At 33.9% G+C, this 19,830-nt stretch overlaps 1 protein-coding gene across 1 annotated transcript in view; it reads left to right on the forward strand.

Moving 5' to 3' along the window:
* The first annotated feature begins 2,841 nt into the window (after positions 1–2,841).
* The window catches only part of LOC306882374 (endothelial PAS domain-containing protein 1-like), a 47,990-nt gene continuing 31,001 nt past the window's right edge, over positions 2,842–19,830 (forward strand). The window contains exons 1-2 of the mRNA XM_079436950.1: positions 2,842–3,126; positions 18,688–18,878. Coding sequence (XP_079293076.1) covers positions 3,101–3,126; positions 18,688–18,878 — 217 coding nt within the window. The 5' untranslated portion in view covers positions 2,842–3,100. The remainder of the gene's footprint in view (positions 3,127–18,687; positions 18,879–19,830) is intronic.

A 19,830-nucleotide genomic window follows, 5' to 3' on the forward strand; every position in this document is an offset into this window, starting at 1 on the left:
TTTTTATCTGTTGGTATTTGATAGAATCCAAGATGCCATGCGTCTAAACAAGATGTCCAGGACCTCCAGCAGAAATATAGGCCCACAACATAAAAAATACAGCAGTATATCTCATTGTACACATGGGGTACTTTTTATCCTTGTGTTTACCAAACCCATCTTGAGTGTTTGCTGATAAAAAGCCCATTTTTATTTTATTTTGACCATAGAAGCCAGTCCCATTTGACGTTCCAGTCGTGTCTGACAACTGAATATGCTGGAGATTGTTTCTTGATGAAAGCATTTTCTTTTCTTGACTTTTTTCTCGAAGCCCTCCCAAAGAACATGTGGTGATGAAGGTACTGTTTGACTATTTTTTTTAAAGGTTTTCTGACCCAGAGACTCAACTCGAGACTCACAACTAACAGCCTCCTTTGATCATATTTACCAAGGATGCTGATATTTTTGGCCATGGCTGTAGTTAAGCCTGAGAGAAATTAGAGGGTGAACTTAGGTCAAAAATAAGGGTCATCATGACCAAAACAAAGAGTGAAGGATTAGTCCTGTCACATGTGACCTTCTATTCTAGACTGAGGCTATATATGTCCAAGGACATGAGGAAATCCATATGCTTGTCATTTTGGGAATGCTCAGAACTTTCTGTAAGCTGAATAATCTGAGTGCAATAGTTCTAACTGAAGTGAAAGTTGTGTTGTGCTGAGAATAAATGACTGATTGATGATAGAACAAACATACACAGGAAAAACAAAACACACACACATATAGGGATCAGTAAGATTTTTTATGTTTTTATAAGACGTTTCGTATGCTCATCAAGGCTGCATTAAAGGCAATGATAAACAAAATACAGAAAAATTGTGAAATATTATTGCAATAAAAAATAACAGTTTTCTATTTTAATGAACTATATATACTTTATTCCTGTGATGCAAAGCTGAATTTTAAGCATTATTACTCCAGTCTTCAGTATCGCATGATCCTTCAGAAATCATTCTAATATGTTGGTAACAGTTGTGCTGCTTAATATCTTTTTTGGAACCTGTGATAATTTTTGAAGGATTCTTTGATGAATACAAATTTTTAAAAGGACAGCATTTATTTAAAATATAAATATTTTGTAACAATTTTTCAGCAAGGATGTGTTACAGTAATAAAAAGATCTCTATTTTGAATAAATGCTGTTCTTTTTTAACTTTTTATTCATCAAAGAATCCTTCAAAAATTATCACAGGTTCCAAAAAATATATTAAGCAGCACAAACGTTTCTAACCTTGAAAAAAAACCAGCTTTGCATCACACAATTATATGTTAAAGTATATTAAAATAAAATAACTTGTTTTAAATTGTAATAATATTTAACAATAGTATTGTTTTTTCTGTAATTAAATTAATTTATCTTAATTAAATAAATGCAGCCTTGGTAAGCATAAGAAACATAAAAAATAAACATTAGGCTACTTTTGAACGGCAGTATATATAATAAGGTGGTCAAAGTTAACGCATTATGTTAAATGCAAGTATAGCCGAAATCACAGCACAGTTATTGTCATTATCTTATGTGTATTTGATTTCATCAGACGACGGCTCGATTATCAGGATTTTTGTGCAGATTAACATCTTGGAAGGGAGAGCTGGTTATGCCTTCTAATGGGTCGTGTTTCAGTCAGTATTTCATATTCATTCTATTGTCTGACAACAGAAACAGTAACATTTTGCATGTTCAGAAGAAGTGAGCTGCCCTGTCCTGTGAAAATGTAAACAGGCTTGTGTTAGTAATTTGCTCAATGCAAAGAAAGATAAGTAATGGGGACCTGGTATTTCTTTTATCATGTGTCTAATAGACATGAACAAGTTCTTTGAAAAACATCTAAACATGTCAAGTCTTCATGATCTATGTTGACTATGGTTTCAATAATAATAAGCATAGATTTGCATAAAGCATCCATATTTATCCATGCCCATGTTGATTAGAGTATTAACTTGAAAAGTATTAATTTAAGCCTACATTTAGAATAAATAAAAATGTGCAATTAAGTTGCGATTAATCACAGGTTAACTCATGACAATCATGCGATTAATCACAATTAAATATTTTATTCGATTGACAGCCCTAATATATGACAAACATAAAGTCATCTGTGAATGGAGAGCAGATCGTACATTTAAATCTACAAATTACATACCAGCCAGGGTTAAGAAAAGAAAAGAAACTTTGTTCTGTTCTGATACAGAATAAGATAAAGATACAGATAAAGTCAAGGCCAGTCTGCAGGTTGATACACAAAAAAAACAATCTTTTAAAAATTAACCTATTATTACTTTCTGTTCTTATTATTTTAATATGTTCCTCTGACCAAGTGAAAACACATTCAGAAAGATATTTTTGAAGCTACATGTTTTGTATGTTGAGTGTTGTAGGCTATATCTTTTGGCAAAAAAAATAAATAAATAGTGAAGTTACATGATTAAAGGTCAAGGCCTATAAAACGAGTTCCTTCTCAGAAAAGCATACATTGTCCTAATTAACTAATGTACCAATGATTCTTAAATTATTAGATGCTCGTCCCTTAATGTCTTTTTCATTAGCCTTTTATACTTGTCCACTCAGTCCTGCTCCAGAGAAACATGACATCTTGCAGAGTTTATAGTTACAAATTACAATCACGTTGCTGTTATTTTCAACTAAACCACTATACTAGACTGATTAAATTGAGTTTGATGCTGGCTCTTAGAAAAGGTAGAGCTGCAGGAGCGAGGCCTGTCTGCGCAGACGGTGGGCGGTTCCCAACTGCTGCTCCAGCCAATCAGAGAGCAGTGATTGATTGCTCCGCAGTCAAGAGCCCTTCAGTGCGGCGCTGTGAACTTCACTGACCGCAAAACTCCCCACCGCTCGTGGATTTGTCAAAAGCGGGAGACTGTACGATCCTTGGCAGTGTTCTGAGACTGTACAGTCACTTTTGCCCTGCTGGTGGACTTTACTGCATTTTCACGATCAGTTGTGCGTCCTTTTCTGTTATTTAACGCGAGCGTCTGCGGGGGTTTGGAGCGCGTCCCGTTTGCGCAGAGATCGCACTGCTGTTGAATCGCGAGGGACGGAGAGATGACAGCGGAGAAAGACAAGAAGAGGTGAGTTCAGCGGGATGCGAGTAATGTTGCGCGCTTCGTGTTTTTCGTGGAGCTGCAGCAACAAGTGCATCTCTATGAAACTTTGTCATGTTGAGTCTGAGAATGTTGCTTCTTGTTAATATTATATAAGCTACTTTAAATTCGAAAATAATGAAGGAATCAACTAATATAGGCTACATGAAGTAGACTTTTTCATATTTCCTTACTGAATATTGAAAGTATTCGTAGTAATAATAATTTGTAGAACTGTGAGAACGTCATGAAATTATTTATTATTTTATTATATTTATTCGTGGATCTATTTATGTATTTTCAGAAATTAATATTATAGCCCTTTGTTGAAATCAACTGAAAGCATTTACATGTGGCATGTTTTTAAAAAGCAATATAATTCTGTTTGCTGTTCTGCATTTTGTGACTAAATGTTTATAATATGATTATTTATTAATTCTTATTTTTATATATTATTGTTATCTGAAATTGTTAATAATAGTACATTGTAAATATTTATAAATATTTTCATCATTAAAAAATGTAGTTTCTCTCAATTTAACATATCATTTGTGTAATCTCTACTTAATTTTATGAGTTTTAATTAAATTTTGGAGTGATTGAAACTACAGTTTATGACTTTGGCACCACTTCAAATTTGGAGGTAGCAATTTTTAAGCTAGCACCACATTTAAGGTAGCAATTAAACTTATTTAAAAGTTTAATCTATAGTGGTTTAAAGTTTATTATAGTGAACAGGATATAGAAAAGCACTGCAGGCAGCATGTTAATAAAATGAGCTGTAAAACTTGGAGATATATCTGTGAAGATTAAAGACCATCAGAGTGCTAATGAGAGAATAATAGAGAATGTGTTTGTGTGCGTCTGTAACGGCTCTGAGAGCGCCTTGAAGTCTGCCTCATCCACGTGACAATTCTTCCCTAACAAGCTTTCTGCCCCTTATCTGATTAATCATAGATGGCAGAACATAACCCAACATGCTACTAAACTCAAATGAAGAGAATGTATCTTTAAATTAGCGTGGCTGGTTCAGAAAGAGTGCAAAACCTTTAACCTCAAGACACAAGACTGTGATCCTGTCTCAAGATAAAACACAAGACAAGACATGAAGGGATGTGTGTGTGATGATATATGTGTGTGTGTGTGTGTGTGTGTGTGTGTGTGTATGTATTTGTTTGTCTCTCTATACTGAACCCATATGTTTTGGTGGTTTACTGTTGGTAGGAGAGAGATTAGATCAACCCCGACATGTTTTATATATATTTTTGCATGTTTGTATTCATGCATGTTGTGTAAGATAGCCAGAGTCCCCTTTCTTGGCCCCATTTGTATATCATGAGCTTCAGTAGATTATAATGATCCACCAAAATGAATTATTACAGAAGCTGTTTTAATTTAAAAAAAAAAAATGAAAACAGCATATATTTACTAATCAATTAATCTAAATTATTTAATATTCAGCACTCTAATAAAAACACTGTCACAGTGTGCAATCAAAGAAGTGCTATTAAAACGTTACCATTTCAGTCAACAATTTTGGCTCATTTTAAAACTGTGCATCACTAATATGTTTTATCAGAAGTGCAATTGTTTGTAACTAGGTGCTACAGAATTACGCATGCCTTTAATGAACTCCTTGGTAAAGTAGTTATCAATGTTTTGACTTCGCGTTAAGTATTCGTGTGCTTGTGAGTAGGACTGACTTGATTGCTGTGGCATTGTAATTCATGCAGGATGGCTTTTTGATGGTCATTTCAGCCACTTTTTGACCATCATTTGTTGTAGTTCTCCATTACGTCACACTGAATCACCAGGCTTTGTCTCCCTGGTTCATTCTGTGCCTGAGTTAGAAAATGGTGCAGTGGCTCATTTATGAAGAGAAAGGCTGTGTTTTGTGATGGGGTCTGTTAACTCCCTCAGGCTGAGAGCTGGCCATTAGCCTGATCTAACTTGTGCACTGTTTCAGAGCATTGTTCTGTCCTCTGCTGCTTACCTGCATCTAGTTACCTAACCTGAGGTTGGAGTCCAAGGGTCGGATTTACTAAACCGGGCCAATTAGCATGAGAGCACAATTCTATTTAAGCCACTTTTCATTGCTCATTTTTAACACCAAAAGAGGGTTTTCCTGGCACAAGCTGTTAGTAAATCTGTCTCCAAAACTCTTCATTCAAAGAAGAAAGTTGCTGACCTTGTATTGACAAAAACTGTGATTCAGTGTCATTTCCAAACAAGGCTCATTCGGAGAAAAAAAAAAGTGCCTGTGATGACATTTCTGCAAAATGATGTTGTTTCTGCTTTTGAAAACATACCACCTACACTAAACTCTACTCCTAAACGTGCTAGTGTGAGCAAAAGCAAATGTAAAATGAAATAAAAATAAATAAAAACTTGTTTGCTGAAGCAACTGTCATTTTAGCTTGTTCTACAAGTCTTTGAGCACTTTTATCGTGACTCGTGTTTCACAGGACTCAAGTGCAGTGCTGTACCAGGTGCGCTATCAAGCAAGTTTACTGTGGTAAATGTGTTTTAAAGTTAACTTCATATTGCGCAAGTACCTGAGTCTGTCTTGTCTTATTATCTATATTATGTCCCTTTAATCATAATTTGTATGAAAGGGAATAAAAGTTGTTGGGGTTTTACTGCCTGCAGTGTTCATTTCAGCTGAAAACTGCAGTCAATTTGATGTATTGGTATGTTTTTGGAGACTTGCTGAAGTGTGGATAACGGTATGTTTTTTCAAGAGCCTCAAAGGTTGGTTGTGTTCCATCACTTACAGTTTCTGTCAGCCTCTGGCCATAGCCTTGAGTAGCTTCAGGGGTCTAGAATTTTGGCTTGTTCTGTGTGTCAACATTCAGAATGAATTCAGACCATCTTAGAAATATGTTGTTTATAACATCTTTGTGAATGCAAAATGCTTGCAATTTTCATAATACCAAATATATTTATCCATTATCATACTAAACAAATGGCTCACAAATACAACGAGACACACTTGACACTGTTCCTGCTATCACCATATCCATCAACTTAAGTCATAGCACATTAAAACATTTGGGATTGGGATTTATTTATTTATTTTTAATAATTGGTCGATTTTTTTAACAATTGTTAGGTTATGGTTGTTAGGTCCATGCTGGTCTATACCACGGTCTATACTAAAAACTATACTGTGAAATATAATTGCAACCTAAAAAATAAACAATTTTTGTTAGAAGGTTCATGAGAACAGAATGTATTCGTAACAAGTTTTTAATGCATTTTTTATTTTTATGCATCCATGCGAATTAAAGTATTCCTTAAAACACTTAAAATTAATTGACTAAGTGTAGTTTAAATTTATATATAGGCCTATAATTCTTTTGTGCATGGAATTATTTTGAGCTCTTAAGTATGATTTTTTTCCGTTCAAACTGTTTCGTTAATTGAATCAAACTCTTTGATTACTCAAAAATAAGCCTCACAGAATCCTCATATTGTTCATATGAGAATGTTTTGTTAAAAGTCTATGTAGATTACTGCTTTTTTGTATCATTATATAGATTTGACTGTATTTTACTTCATGTTCTTTTCTGAGTGCATTGCCATGATTGTAGCCAACGATATTTACAATACCGCAATGATGGTTCCAACGTTTAAGCCCTTTCAAGAGCATTTATATTGACATATTTATCAGATATCATCAAAAGGCTGCATGTTTTACCACATGCTTTCTATCTTTCCTCTTTGTGTCATTTCTTGGTATCAGTGATGGGCATTTGAGTAGGACTGATGTGGGCATTTGAGACTTTTGTTTTCACAGGAGAATCCAAGATATGAGACTTTGGTGGAGAAATTCAAAGAGCCTCCCAGCTGTAGGACTTGTCTAAACAGAAATGTGCAGTTTATTGTGACAGGATCTCTAGAGAGGGTCTGAATGGAGACTTCATCGTCCCACCCTCGGCTAACGGCAGGGGTGCGAGGCACTGCTCTCGGTCTGGGAGCTTATTTTCTCCTTCTCTTTTTCTTGTTTTTCTCCATTTTACTCCAATCTCTCCGCTTGCCTCTGATTCCGTATCGCTCCCATCTTCTCTTTTTTAAGGCATACTGATCTTTACCAGTGTTTTTCCACTCGTTAGCGCCTCCAGACCACTGTCTCCTGTCGCTTCCTGTTAGCCAACCCCGTTCTTCCTCCTGCTGCATACTACACTGTCACATCAATTTCTAACATCAGCTGCTTCCAGATGAACTTTACTCTCATTACCCTTAGTTGGTCCCCATCACTTAACTACGTCATCGACAATCACAGTAAACTTTGGCGTATAATTCCTGAAAATTAGATCTATGAGTGTGGCAGAATTGGAGCCTTATCTGAATGATCCTAAGTCATTGTGTAGCAAGTGTCAGCTCTCTCATTTAACCTGATATTTGTGTGCGTATAAATTTGATATCAAGCAATATTGTTTTTAAAATCAATTTATATTTTCATCATTTCGAATGACATTGTAGCCAACGATATTTTAAAAGCCAATGTAGTCAAGAATATCCCACTAAAATTGGAGGTAAAATACAGTGCATGGTGATAAAGAGCAATATTTCCATTTTATTTCCATTAAAGCATTTAAATATATAAACAGTGTTATGATGCAAAAGAGTTTGATTCACTGAAACAGTTTTAACAAAATGAATCAGACTTAAATATGTTTTAAATATTTCACCAACCCTAAAGAAACTGAGTCATTGAGCCAATATTTGCTTATGGTATGAATAAAGTCAACATTTCATCAAAATTGTCCACTTTTCAAAATTCTGTTTGATCAAATAAAGTCTAGGCCATCATAAATAATCAGGTTCTGGAAATATTCAAATTTATACATATATTTTTGTGATTATAACTTATATAATTACATTTAGAACTATACAGATTATTTTACAGATTAATTATATAATAATAATAATAATTATTATTATTATTATTATTAAACAGTTAAATTGTATAAATGTCCAATAACAAATATGAATAATTGTTCCAATTCTGAGAAATTAAATTTTTCATTTAAATGTTTCGCTTTAAACACTTTGAGTAACCATTAGTAAGAAATGATAAACATAATACATATTAATACATAATACAAAAACATAATACATATTTTTTTATGTCCATTTTTTTTTTTTTTGTAATATAGATATTTTCATAATATAAAAATAAAATAAAGTGTCGAACAAGAGCATCTACTCAAACTAACTAACTAACTAACTACGCCCCAGAAGGGGAGTAAAGTGGAAATTATTGTCGGTAGATCTTATCAAAGCGACAAAATTCCATATCCAGACACTTACAGTTGATTTTCATATTTAAATAGACTTTTTAAATGCTTAATATTTTCAACTATAAGCTTAAAATGATGCACATTGGATGCTATTTTTAGAAATCACCAAATGATATCATTTATTGATTATTAATATACTGTATATGAATATTGAAAATATTTGAATATTGTTAATTCTGAATCATCTGGAGTGATGGTGAACAGATAAGACTTATGACGTTATATCATTGAATCATGCATTCAATCTGTATTGTAATAAGTGCTATAAAAATGAACATTGAAGTGAATGGTGTGTTTGAAGAGAACAGCGGAGCGATGTGGGCTGTGTCTGTATGCGTATGTGTAAGTGTTGCAATATGTCCGTCCTGCAGCTGTGCCGTCAGCACGACGTGGACTCCATCCATGATCTTCTCTCTCTGGTCGAGAGAGTTGTGCCGGCGATGGTTGTTTGGTTGAGATTGAGAACGTTCTGTTCCAGAGGATCAGAGATTAGCCTGGACCACATTGTTCTCTGTTTGTGTTTAGCAAGATGCCAAAAATGACAGGAAAACAGACTGTAAGCAAGCTTTGGTGTTTGTCTGTAGAATGAGTGGTCAGGCACCTGCGCTTCACCTCTACGTTAAACATTAACAAAGCCAGTCTGGACTTGAGCTGAATTTACATGCGGCCGGACGCATGGTTTATATATTGTTAATGTGTTTACAACACATACTGTGCTTGGAGGGGGTATTACTTATATCCATTGATTGTACTGAATTGAAAAAGACAGCAAAAAGCAATCCATCATTCAAATAATTAAGTGCAAGCTGCTTGTTTCCATGCATCGAAAATTGGCAGTGACCAGATCTGAGATCTGCTATTTGACGTCACATTGTCTTCACTGATGTAGTTACAAACTAGATTTGAATGTGCGCAAATGTGAATGTGAGCAGAGTAAAAAATAATCAAAATATATGTATAAAATATAACGCTATATAAAAAAATTGACTACAAAATTCTAAAATTCATGTCTGCATTTTACTAATAAAATATAACAATGTAACTAGATATATACATACACACACATATGTGTATATATATATATATATATATATATATATATATATATGTGCAATTTATAGAATTTATAATCTATAGATTTAGATTTTTATATGCAGATTTTTGTATTTATTATTATTATGTGTATAGTGGCCAATATAACCAATATGCAATTAATTTTATTTAATTCTTTTTACTTTATTATTTATAATTTTGTCACTGTAATAAATTATCTTTAGTCTGTAAGAACAATATGCACAATTAATATTAGCTTTATTTATTAAAATGTTTGTGGTTTTGAAATCAGTTTTCAGTTTAGTGCATATTTAAGCATAAAATGATACGAGTGCGGTAATTCTGAGTCCTTTGAACTTTAATATTACAGATTTCATTGTAAGAAAAAATGAGAGACAAAAAATCTTTTGTGTTCCACAGAAAAACTGAAATGGCACTGGTTTGGAACGACACGTGAGAATGTGCTGACAGAATTTTCTTCTTTTCTGTGGGACGAGGGTAAACTCTCCCTTTAAAGGGTGAGATGTGAAAAGCTTGCAGCGCTGCACCTTGCACCCTGTTACCCATCAACTGTTTGCTCTGTTCACAAACACTCGAGGGCCTGGGGGTTTGTGTCTGGACTTTTAGCATCTGGTTGCTGTGTCCTAAAGCATGAGCTGTTTATTATGAAAATAGTTGTGGGACAGGACAGCAGATGGCTGCGGCGACACTTCTAGTTCTACCTGAGGCGACTCAGTGACATATACTCACAATATGATTAAATCAAGCAGATAGTGAGGCGGGGGTGTAATGATCAGTGACCGCGGAGGCCTGCCGTACTACATACTGTACCTGTTTTCACATTCAAATTAACTGTTTTTGGGTTTTTTCACTCATAAATAAAACTTCTGTCATCAAATTCCCTCATTTTGATTTAAAACCTGTAGGATGTGTCCAAGTTGCTCTTTTCTATTGATTTACTATGCTCTTTTCTGATTCACCCTGCCAGTTTAAAAAATCATTGATGTGTTATTCATTTAATTTTTAATACAATTTTAATTATTTTTTTTTTCCCTTTAATTTTATTCAGTTGTAGCAATTGTTGTTTTTTGTCATTTTTATTAGAATATTAGCATCAGCATTTTTTGTTATTATTAATTTGTTTTTCAATATTTAATTTTTAGTTATTTATTTCATTTCAGTTATTTTAGTACTTCAAGTACATCTAAATGAAATTGAGAAATGTTAGCTGAAATACAAACAAACGATGCTAAATTCTTCAAATATATTTCATTTCAGTGTTATTTAGTTTGTAGTAACAAAAATATTTTCTGGTTTTCGTTTTAGTTCACAAATGTTATCCTTTAAAAAAAAAAAAACAGCATGAAAATGAAATTATTTTCAATTTATGTCTGTGCACCAGTATTGTTATCATTTAAAACTATAACACATACTTTCTGGTAATTTTAATAAACATGGAATATAATAAAATAAATATAAGATGGAAAAACTTTTTTTTCTTTTTTTTTTTTTTTTACTTAAACCAAGGCACCACTTCTAAATGTAATTTTATTTCAGTTAGTTGCTGGGGCATCACTTCTAAAAAGTTAAATTAAATTACTAAAACTAAAACTGCAAGAAAAATTGAACTACATAGAAATATTTAAACAAAAAATAAAAACATAACAATATTATTATTACTACAACTTTAATTCATAAGAAAAATTTAAATCTAAAAAAAAAAGCTAAATTAAAAATATTATAAATACTACAATAGCATATAAATAATACTAAACAAGACATATCACATGTTTGCATTATTCATGTTCATTGAGAATCTGAATTTTGAAATGAATTATCACTTAAGTAATTGCAGATCATGTTTGTCTTTTATATTTAGAGGCTGGTCAGAGATGCACAGTTTGCCAGCAGTGAGCTAAAATGAAACGATTAGTGAATTGCATCTGGTTTGTTGGCATTAGAGTTGTTTTAACCTGTTCTGTTTGAATTATTGACTCTTTCCCAGGTGCATGATGTAATGCAATGTAAAACAATCATTTCTGTTGAATGGCAATTGCCACAAAGAAACATATGCATGGTATGTGCTTTATAGGGATCATTTGAAGTTATGTCTCGCTTCATTCATGCACCATTAGTGTTTTGCAACTCTGAGTTTCAAAATGGTATGTTCTGATGCTGACAAAGATACGGTTGAGGTGAAGGTTACGCTGTTACTGTTACACTGATGGGAGAATCAGTATTATGCATCAGGTCTAAAAATATGTGGACCATGACGATTCATTGTGCAAGTCCAAAACTGCATCATTGCTCAGCATTTATCTCATGCTGTAGGAATTCGTTGAGAAAAGGCTAAGCCCAGCATCCACAGACTCAGTGGTGATTTCATGCACAGAGGGTGATTACTTTGAAAGCTGTTCCTTTAAACTGGTGTGACGGCTTACCCTGGTCAAAGGTGACCCAACCATGGTTTATTCTCTGCTTACAACACATACTGTACTTGACTATTTTTAGGTTTTTAGAAATTAAATTATCATTACAAAGAAAAAAATTGTCATCTTGATTATTTTTCCGCCTTAGTTCATACATATAAATTTGTTGTATTATTTATATGATATTTTCTGAAAATATAATCATAGTATATAATCATCTGCGATATTATGTATATAATAATTTGAATACAATTTTGTGTATTATATAATTTTCTAATATAATTACGGTGTATAAATATACACACATAGTGTTCAAAAGTTTAGGGTCTTTTGGGTTTGTTTGTTTATTTATTTTAAGAAATTACAGTAAAGACATTATAGCTACAAAAATATCTATTTCAAATATATGCTGTTATTTTTACTTTTCTATTCATCAAAGAACCCTGAAAAAAAAAGCATCACAGATATTCCCACAGAAAGCCGCAGAACCGTTTTCAACATTGATAAAAATAAATGTTTCTTTGCACATCAAACCAGCATATTATTATGATTTCTGAAGGATCATGTGACACTGGAGTTATGATGCTGAAAATTCAGCTTTGCATCACAGGAAGAAATTACATATTTTACAATAATATTTTATTCAAATATAACATTTTTAATTAAATAAGTTGTATTTACAATTCCTGAAAGTCAGAAATCACAGACACTTTTTTTTCATTTAAGCATAATAATTAGAGTGAAAAGTACATAAATGTCATATTATTTTTAAATCACTAAGCAATCTTTTGTTAAATTAATATATATATATATATATATATATATATATATATATATATATATATATATATATATATATATATAAATTACTTGATATAAAACTGTGGATTTATCTTGTATCAGTATTTATGTAGGTTGCTGTTAAATTCCCAGGTGTCTTGTGCGACACAGAAGCCGTTTGGACAGTGAAGGTCAGCTGTAGGTTCCTGGAGAGACACGCTCAGTGTGGGGCTGGAATAACTGGGGGGACAGCGCTTAATTTAGTGCATTTCACGCAAGGCAAGTGACCATTCTTCCAGTCATAAGGTAGCGTGTCATTGTGTGCATGCCTGAGTCAGGTTTCGTATTTGTTTATTGCTGCTTCCGTGCCGTGCTACCGTTTTATCATTAACCACATCTGTGAGCGCGAGGCCATTGTTCTGCTAAACATAGTTCAAGTCCGTCGCTCCGTTAAGTTGGTTAATCTATTTATTTGTGGCTTTCTAAGGATCTGAAAGCAGCTCATATTTCAGCTTCAGCTGCGTGACTTCAGGAAACTCATACAGTAGCTCATTTGTCAAACTGAAATAGAAAACGTCCTCGTGACAGGTTGACGTCTATCGCTCTTGCGTTAAATACTTTGAATTCTTGGTTTGGTTGGGACGGTTCAACAGCATGTGAATCTCGCACAAGTTTTGGTAAAGTTAAGTTTTTAATTAATGGAGCCCAGTTGTTGTCTTAAGGTGCCATCGCACTAGATGTTGTTCCATTGACTTCCATTCACAGACAGGAAACACAATCATGTTTAAGAAAGTTTTGTCTCACTGTGAACCTCATTTAAAAACAATAATGTTTGACCATTAGAGGATTTTAATGTCACAAATTGAATACAGACTTCAAAGCTGCATGGTTTGCTACAGTAACATTTCCTTATTTAATTATTAATTCGTTAGAGTCACTTTTTTGTATTTACTTATGAAATAATAATGATTATTTGATTAAATATTTATTTGCTTGCATTATTATAATACATTATTTAAATTAAACATTTGTAATTATTTGTAAATAATTTGATTGACTTAATAACTGTCTCTTCATATCAAGCGGGGATAGGAGAAATAATTTAAACATCCTTACATGTCACCAACGTCAGTTATGTTCTGACAGGCTGTGATTGATTTGCAAAGTGCTGCATTTTTGCTTTTAGTGTGAACAGACACAGAACTTGTTGCATCTTGCCTGCTTAACGTTGTTCAGATTGACCAAAAAAATGAAAAATTATTGAAAATGTACGCACTCTCGGGCCATCCAATATGTAGATAAGTTTGTTTCTTCGTGGGAATAGATTAGGAGAAATTTAGCATTCAGACAGCTATAACACACTGTAATGCTTTGTTGTTGTTTTTTAAATACAGAGTACAATCACCTTAAAGGAACAGTTCACCCAGAAATGAAAATTTGCTGAAAATGCACTCACCCAAGCTGTAGATAAGTTTGTTTATTCATCAGAAAAGACTTGGAGAAAATTAGAGAAACTTGCTCACCAATGCTCACCTTTGCAGTGAATGGGTGCCGTCAGAATGAGAGTAAAAACAGCTAATAAAAACATGACAATAATCCACAAGTAATCCTCGTGTCTGCAGTTCATCAAATAACATCTTGTGAAGCAAAGAACTGCATGTTTGTAAAACAAATCCATCAAGATGTTTTAACTTCAAACTATTGATTCTGGCTGCTAAAATGTGAGTCCTCTATCCATAATATTGCTTTCTCCAGTGAAAAAATCAACTAATCTGAATCAGGAGAGAAATATGCACAAATCAAGCGCTGCTTACAAGTGAAAACGGTCCAAAACAATTCTAAGAAAATATTGTCATGTTTTTATCAGCTGTTTTGACTCTCATTCTGACGGCGCCCATTCACTGCAGAGGATCCACTGGTGAGCAATTTCTCAAATTTTCTCCAAATCTGTTCTGATGAAGAAACAAACTTATCTACAGCTTGGGTGAGTACATTTTCAGCAAATTTTATTTTTTGGGGTTAACTAGTACTCTGTATTTAAAAAAAAAACAGTACAGTGTGTCTTAGTTGTCTGAATGTGATCCGCAATGTCTGAATTAACATATACAGTGTCAGCAAAACGTCTCATTTGCATTCATAAATGGACCAACTTATTTCAACATGTTTCATTCGAGCATTTCTTCACCTTTGCTTTTTTATTTGGGAAAAAAAATAAAACAGATTTCATGGGGCCTTAGTTTTGATAGGGTACCACCACAGTAACATAACATTGGACTTGAGGATTTTCATTCAGTTTAATTTAACCTCTGAAACCTGACATCTGGTAAACCAAGTAAGAAAATTAAACTTTCAACATTTGCCATGTTTAGCACTCGAGACGACGGGTTACATGTAATCTTTGGTGTGACAAAACCTCTGACAGTAGCTGTTCTTCAGTTCACTACCTGTTTTCCATTGTTTGTGGTAGTTTGGTCTACATGGGTTAAATCAGAGCCTATAGACATCCACGTCTGCTACAAAGGGTTCAGAGAGTTCACTAGGCGGTTTCAGGCCCTTGAATGAGCACTGGATCTCCATTGTTTAACGTCCTGCAGGATCCTCTGGCTCTGTGCGCTAACAATGAAGTAGACTGTCTATACTTCAGACCTGAACATGTTCATCCAGAGAACTCTACTTCTAGTCGACATTTACTTTGAGTGTGGAGAGAAATGATTGAATGCATTGACTACTTTTGTATATGAGACATATTTTGTATATATATTGTAATGCTTGTGCTCGCGGCATCTGTTGAGTGGTGCATCGTGAGCACTTACTCCAGCTTTGGCTGAGTATGGATCATCTTAGCCTGTAAGGTACTATGAAGAGACATTTTTATAAAAAATATTCAGTCGTTGAAACAACTATCGGAACAGTTTCTGCACATGTGTCCTCTGCAGTCTTATTGGATGCAGCACAGGAAAAGTAGACGTCAACCTCCTCAACATGGTCTCCATGGAAACCTGCCCTGTACCTATTTATTTTCTTCTAAATAGGACAAGAGGAAGAAGAGACAGGAGTATTGTTTCTGATATATTGTGAAGAGCAATTTGGACTTCATTGCTTGTGATCTGTGGCTTCTGATTTCTTGTGAGAGGATCAAAATATTATTTTTTTTGAAAAACAAATCAATCAGGAGCCACAACAGATTCTATAATGCTGTGAAATGTTTTGAGCCTATATATAACAATTAAACTAAACATCAGTTATACAGTGCCCTCCAAAAGTATTGGAACAGTAAACACAAAATTGCTCTGTTGGCTGTGGAGTCAAGACATTTACAAATATGATTAAACGATGAATATGAGACAAAACTACAGAATGTCATTTTATTATTGGGTGATTCAACACATAGATGTTTTACCAGCTAAGAAGTTCAGCACTTTTAGAGTTTCATCCTCCTATCTGATGTGAGCATAAGTATTGGAGCAGTTGCCTCACAGGTCTTTCTAAGTGATCAGCTGTGTCCTGTTGCATTAATTCTTCAGGTATTAAAAGCAGGGAATGTGTCGTATCAGTTGTATCCATTACTTCTGCATTCTGAATCTTGCATTCAATGATGACACACACAAACCAAGATGAAGATAAGGGAGCTGACTTTGAGAGAAAAGCAAGCAATTTGGATGCTAAAAGAAAAGAGTCAGTCAATTAGAGCTCTAGCAAAAACAAAAGGCATGGAGAAATCAAGAGTTTGGAAACCACCAGCAACCAACAACTACCTGATCGGCTGAGAAAACAACAGTAGTTGATGACAGACAAATCATAAAAGCTGTGAAAATGAATCCTAAAAGACGTGTCTGTAAAATCACCAACAACTTCCAGAAAGCTGGGGTGATGCTCTGACAATCTACTCTCCTCAGGAGACTTTGACACAGAATTACAGATGCTACACAGCAAGATGCAAACCTCTGACCAGCACCAAAAATAGAAAGGCAAGATTAGAGTTTGCAAAAAAGCACAAAGGTGAGCCAGAAGAGTTTTGGAACTGTGTTTATGGACCGATGAGACAAAGATGAACCTTTATCTAAGTGATGGGAAAGCAAAAATGTGGAGAAAAGAAGGGAACTGCAATGATCCCAAGCATACAGCCTCATCTGTAAAGCATGGTGGAGGTGGTGTCATGGCATGGGCATGCATGGCTGCCTCTGGAACAGGCCCTCTCAACTTTACTGATGACTTAATGTATGATGACAGTAGCAGAATGAATTTGGAAGGGTACAAAACCATCTTGCCTACCAATATTCAAGAAAATGCCACCAGATTCATTGGGAAGTGCTTCATATTGCATCAGGACAATGACCAAAACACCCTGCCAGTTCAGTCAAGGAATTTATAAGGGCAAAGAAATGGAAAGTCTTAGATTGCCCAAGTCAATCTCCAGATTTAAATCTGATTGAACATGAATTTCACCAGCTGGAGAGGAGAGTAAAGGCAGAAACTCCCCAAAACAAGCAACAATTGGAATCGGCTGCATTAAAGGCTGGGAAAAGTATTTCAAAGGATGAGACCAAGAGTCTGGTGATGTCTATGGGTCACAGACTCACTGCTGTGATTGTGCGCAAGGGATCTGCAACTAAATAATAGCTTTTAATCTTTTATATCTGCCTTATGTTCAACTGTCCCAATACTTATGCTCACATCAATGAGTGGGATGAACTCTAAAAGTGCTGTTCTTTTTATTTGGTAAAACATATGTGTTGAAACGGCTAATAATAAAATGTGACATTCTGTAGTTTTGTCTCATATTCATCTTTTAATCATATTTGTAAATGTCTTGACTCCACAGCCAACACAGCAATTTTGTCGTTACTGTTTCAATACTTATGGAGGGCACTGTATATATATATATATATATATATATATATATATATATATATATATATATATAAAATTCAAAATTAATCTTTTTCTTTTAGTTATTGCATCCCATGAAAGTTGTGGCAATACATTCCACTGTCCTTGAATAATAACAATAAATGAATACAGCTACATTTGAAGATTTAAAGTTGATCTTTGCCAAACTAATATCATTTTAGTTTTTATTTATCACAAGTTATGGAAATAAATTCCACTTGTCTTGGCTGTGTAACAGTAGATAGATTGATGAATAGGTGTTTCCAACATTCAAAAAGATAAATAATATCTTGTCATGGAACAGATGTGTTCTAATTTGGGACAATATTTTTGTTTATTAAATCCAGGATGTAGCGATAAGCAATCATTCCCATAAGCACTTGAACCAGCCAGGAATGTCCCACTTGAGATCTGGCACTGACCCGTCCGCTACTGACAGCTTGGGCTGACAAGAATAAACCAAGCAATACAATGTTATAAGAGTGGCTTTTGCTGTCATTATTACTGGTTTATTCAGTTTAGCTGTTAATGTTGATTAAGAGAATAAATTGTTTTGTTTTAAAGCAAAATGCATTACTGAAAGGATATCTGTGTGCTTGTGTGTGTGCGTGTGTGTGTGTGTGGATTGATTCGCACCTGCCGAACACTGGCTCTTCTCCACTGGCTCAGTTTTTGGGCCTGATGTCTGAAACTGCAAGAGTGACTTGAGTTGAATAAGAAAGACTGTTAAGGGCACAAAGAGACTGTTATTCTCTGAAACCTCATGAGAAATGGTGTTGAGCATGTCTGTGTTTGTATACAGCATGAGAAAATATCAGGGTGAGTGTCACAAAACTTGTCAAAAGCATGTCAAGTTAAGCTGAAAAGCTTCAGTTAGTTACTATGGGTGAATCTAAAAAAAAATAAAAAATGTTAGGGCAGAGACCAAATTTTTGGAGGAAACACGAGAGTAAACGGTGTACCTGTGTTTAGGTCTTGTGGAAGTATTTGGATATTGCACAATACAATTTCACTGTTTTCTTAGATTTTATACACACAAGAAGTAAGTGGCATTAATTCAGCCAGTATTTGCCTATTGTTGTGTGTTGTAGGTGCAGCTCAGATCGGCGTAAGGAGAAATCTCGAGATGCGGCGCGCTGCAGGCGCAGTAAGGAGACGGAGGTGTTTTATGAACTGGCCCGTCAGCTGCCTTTCCCACACAGCATCAGCTCACATCTGGATAAAGCCTCCATCATGAGACTGGCCATCAGCTACCTGCGCACACGCAAACTCCTCACCTCAGGTACACACTCACTCATCCACATGTGAAACTCAACTGGATTTAAAAAAACACACATGGACATATATTAGATTATTACATTTTAAATATATGCAAATGTTTGGACATCACAGGATCGACAAAAACGATTGATTTAAGTTTTAGTTCACTTTATTTTTTAGACAAAATATTATAGATGTTCAATAAATCTGCCATTTAAATCTACTGTTTATCAGCCAAATATTTATCATTTTATCTTCATTAGCCATAATTTTAATATTTGTGCATCTCACAAAACATTCACATGCTTTTCCTTCACTATGTGGTCAAACTTATACAAACAAATGGATAGATAAATAAAAATAAAATAATAATAATAATAATTACTATTATTATTATTTGAAATTATAGTTTTAATATAGCTATTTGGCATTGACAAAACCTATTGATTTTAAACAAACAAACACAAAAACAAACAAGCAAATAAATAAATGTAATTATTATTATTATTATTATTGGACATTATAGTATTGATTTGGCAATTTTGCAAAAACCCCATATATTTTAACCTATGAGTTTTAATGCTCATTACATTTTAAGATTTTTAATATCTCCCATTTATCAGTTTGCAGCCAAAGCATGAAAATTATGATAATTGTATCTGTTTCAGCCATAATTGTAATATTTGTGCATCACTAGTACTGAAAATATTTAGAAAATGCTTTTCATTTACTACGTTACAACTTAACTACAAAATAATAATAATAATAATAAATTAATAATAAAATATTATGATTCGTATTTTTGTAAAATTGCATACATACAAATGTATATGCATAAATATTTATCTACAAAGGTAATTTCAAGCATTTCGATTCAAAATGAATAGTATTAAGAAATAATTGAATTGTTAAACATATAACTATTACAATGTAGGATACATATTATATTGTCTTGTTATTTTATATCAGTGAAG

This window comes from Barbus barbus, assembly GCF_936440315.1.
Source record: "Barbus barbus genome assembly, chromosome: 16".
Lineage (NCBI taxonomy): Eukaryota > Metazoa > Chordata > Actinopteri > Cypriniformes > Cyprinidae > Barbus > Barbus barbus.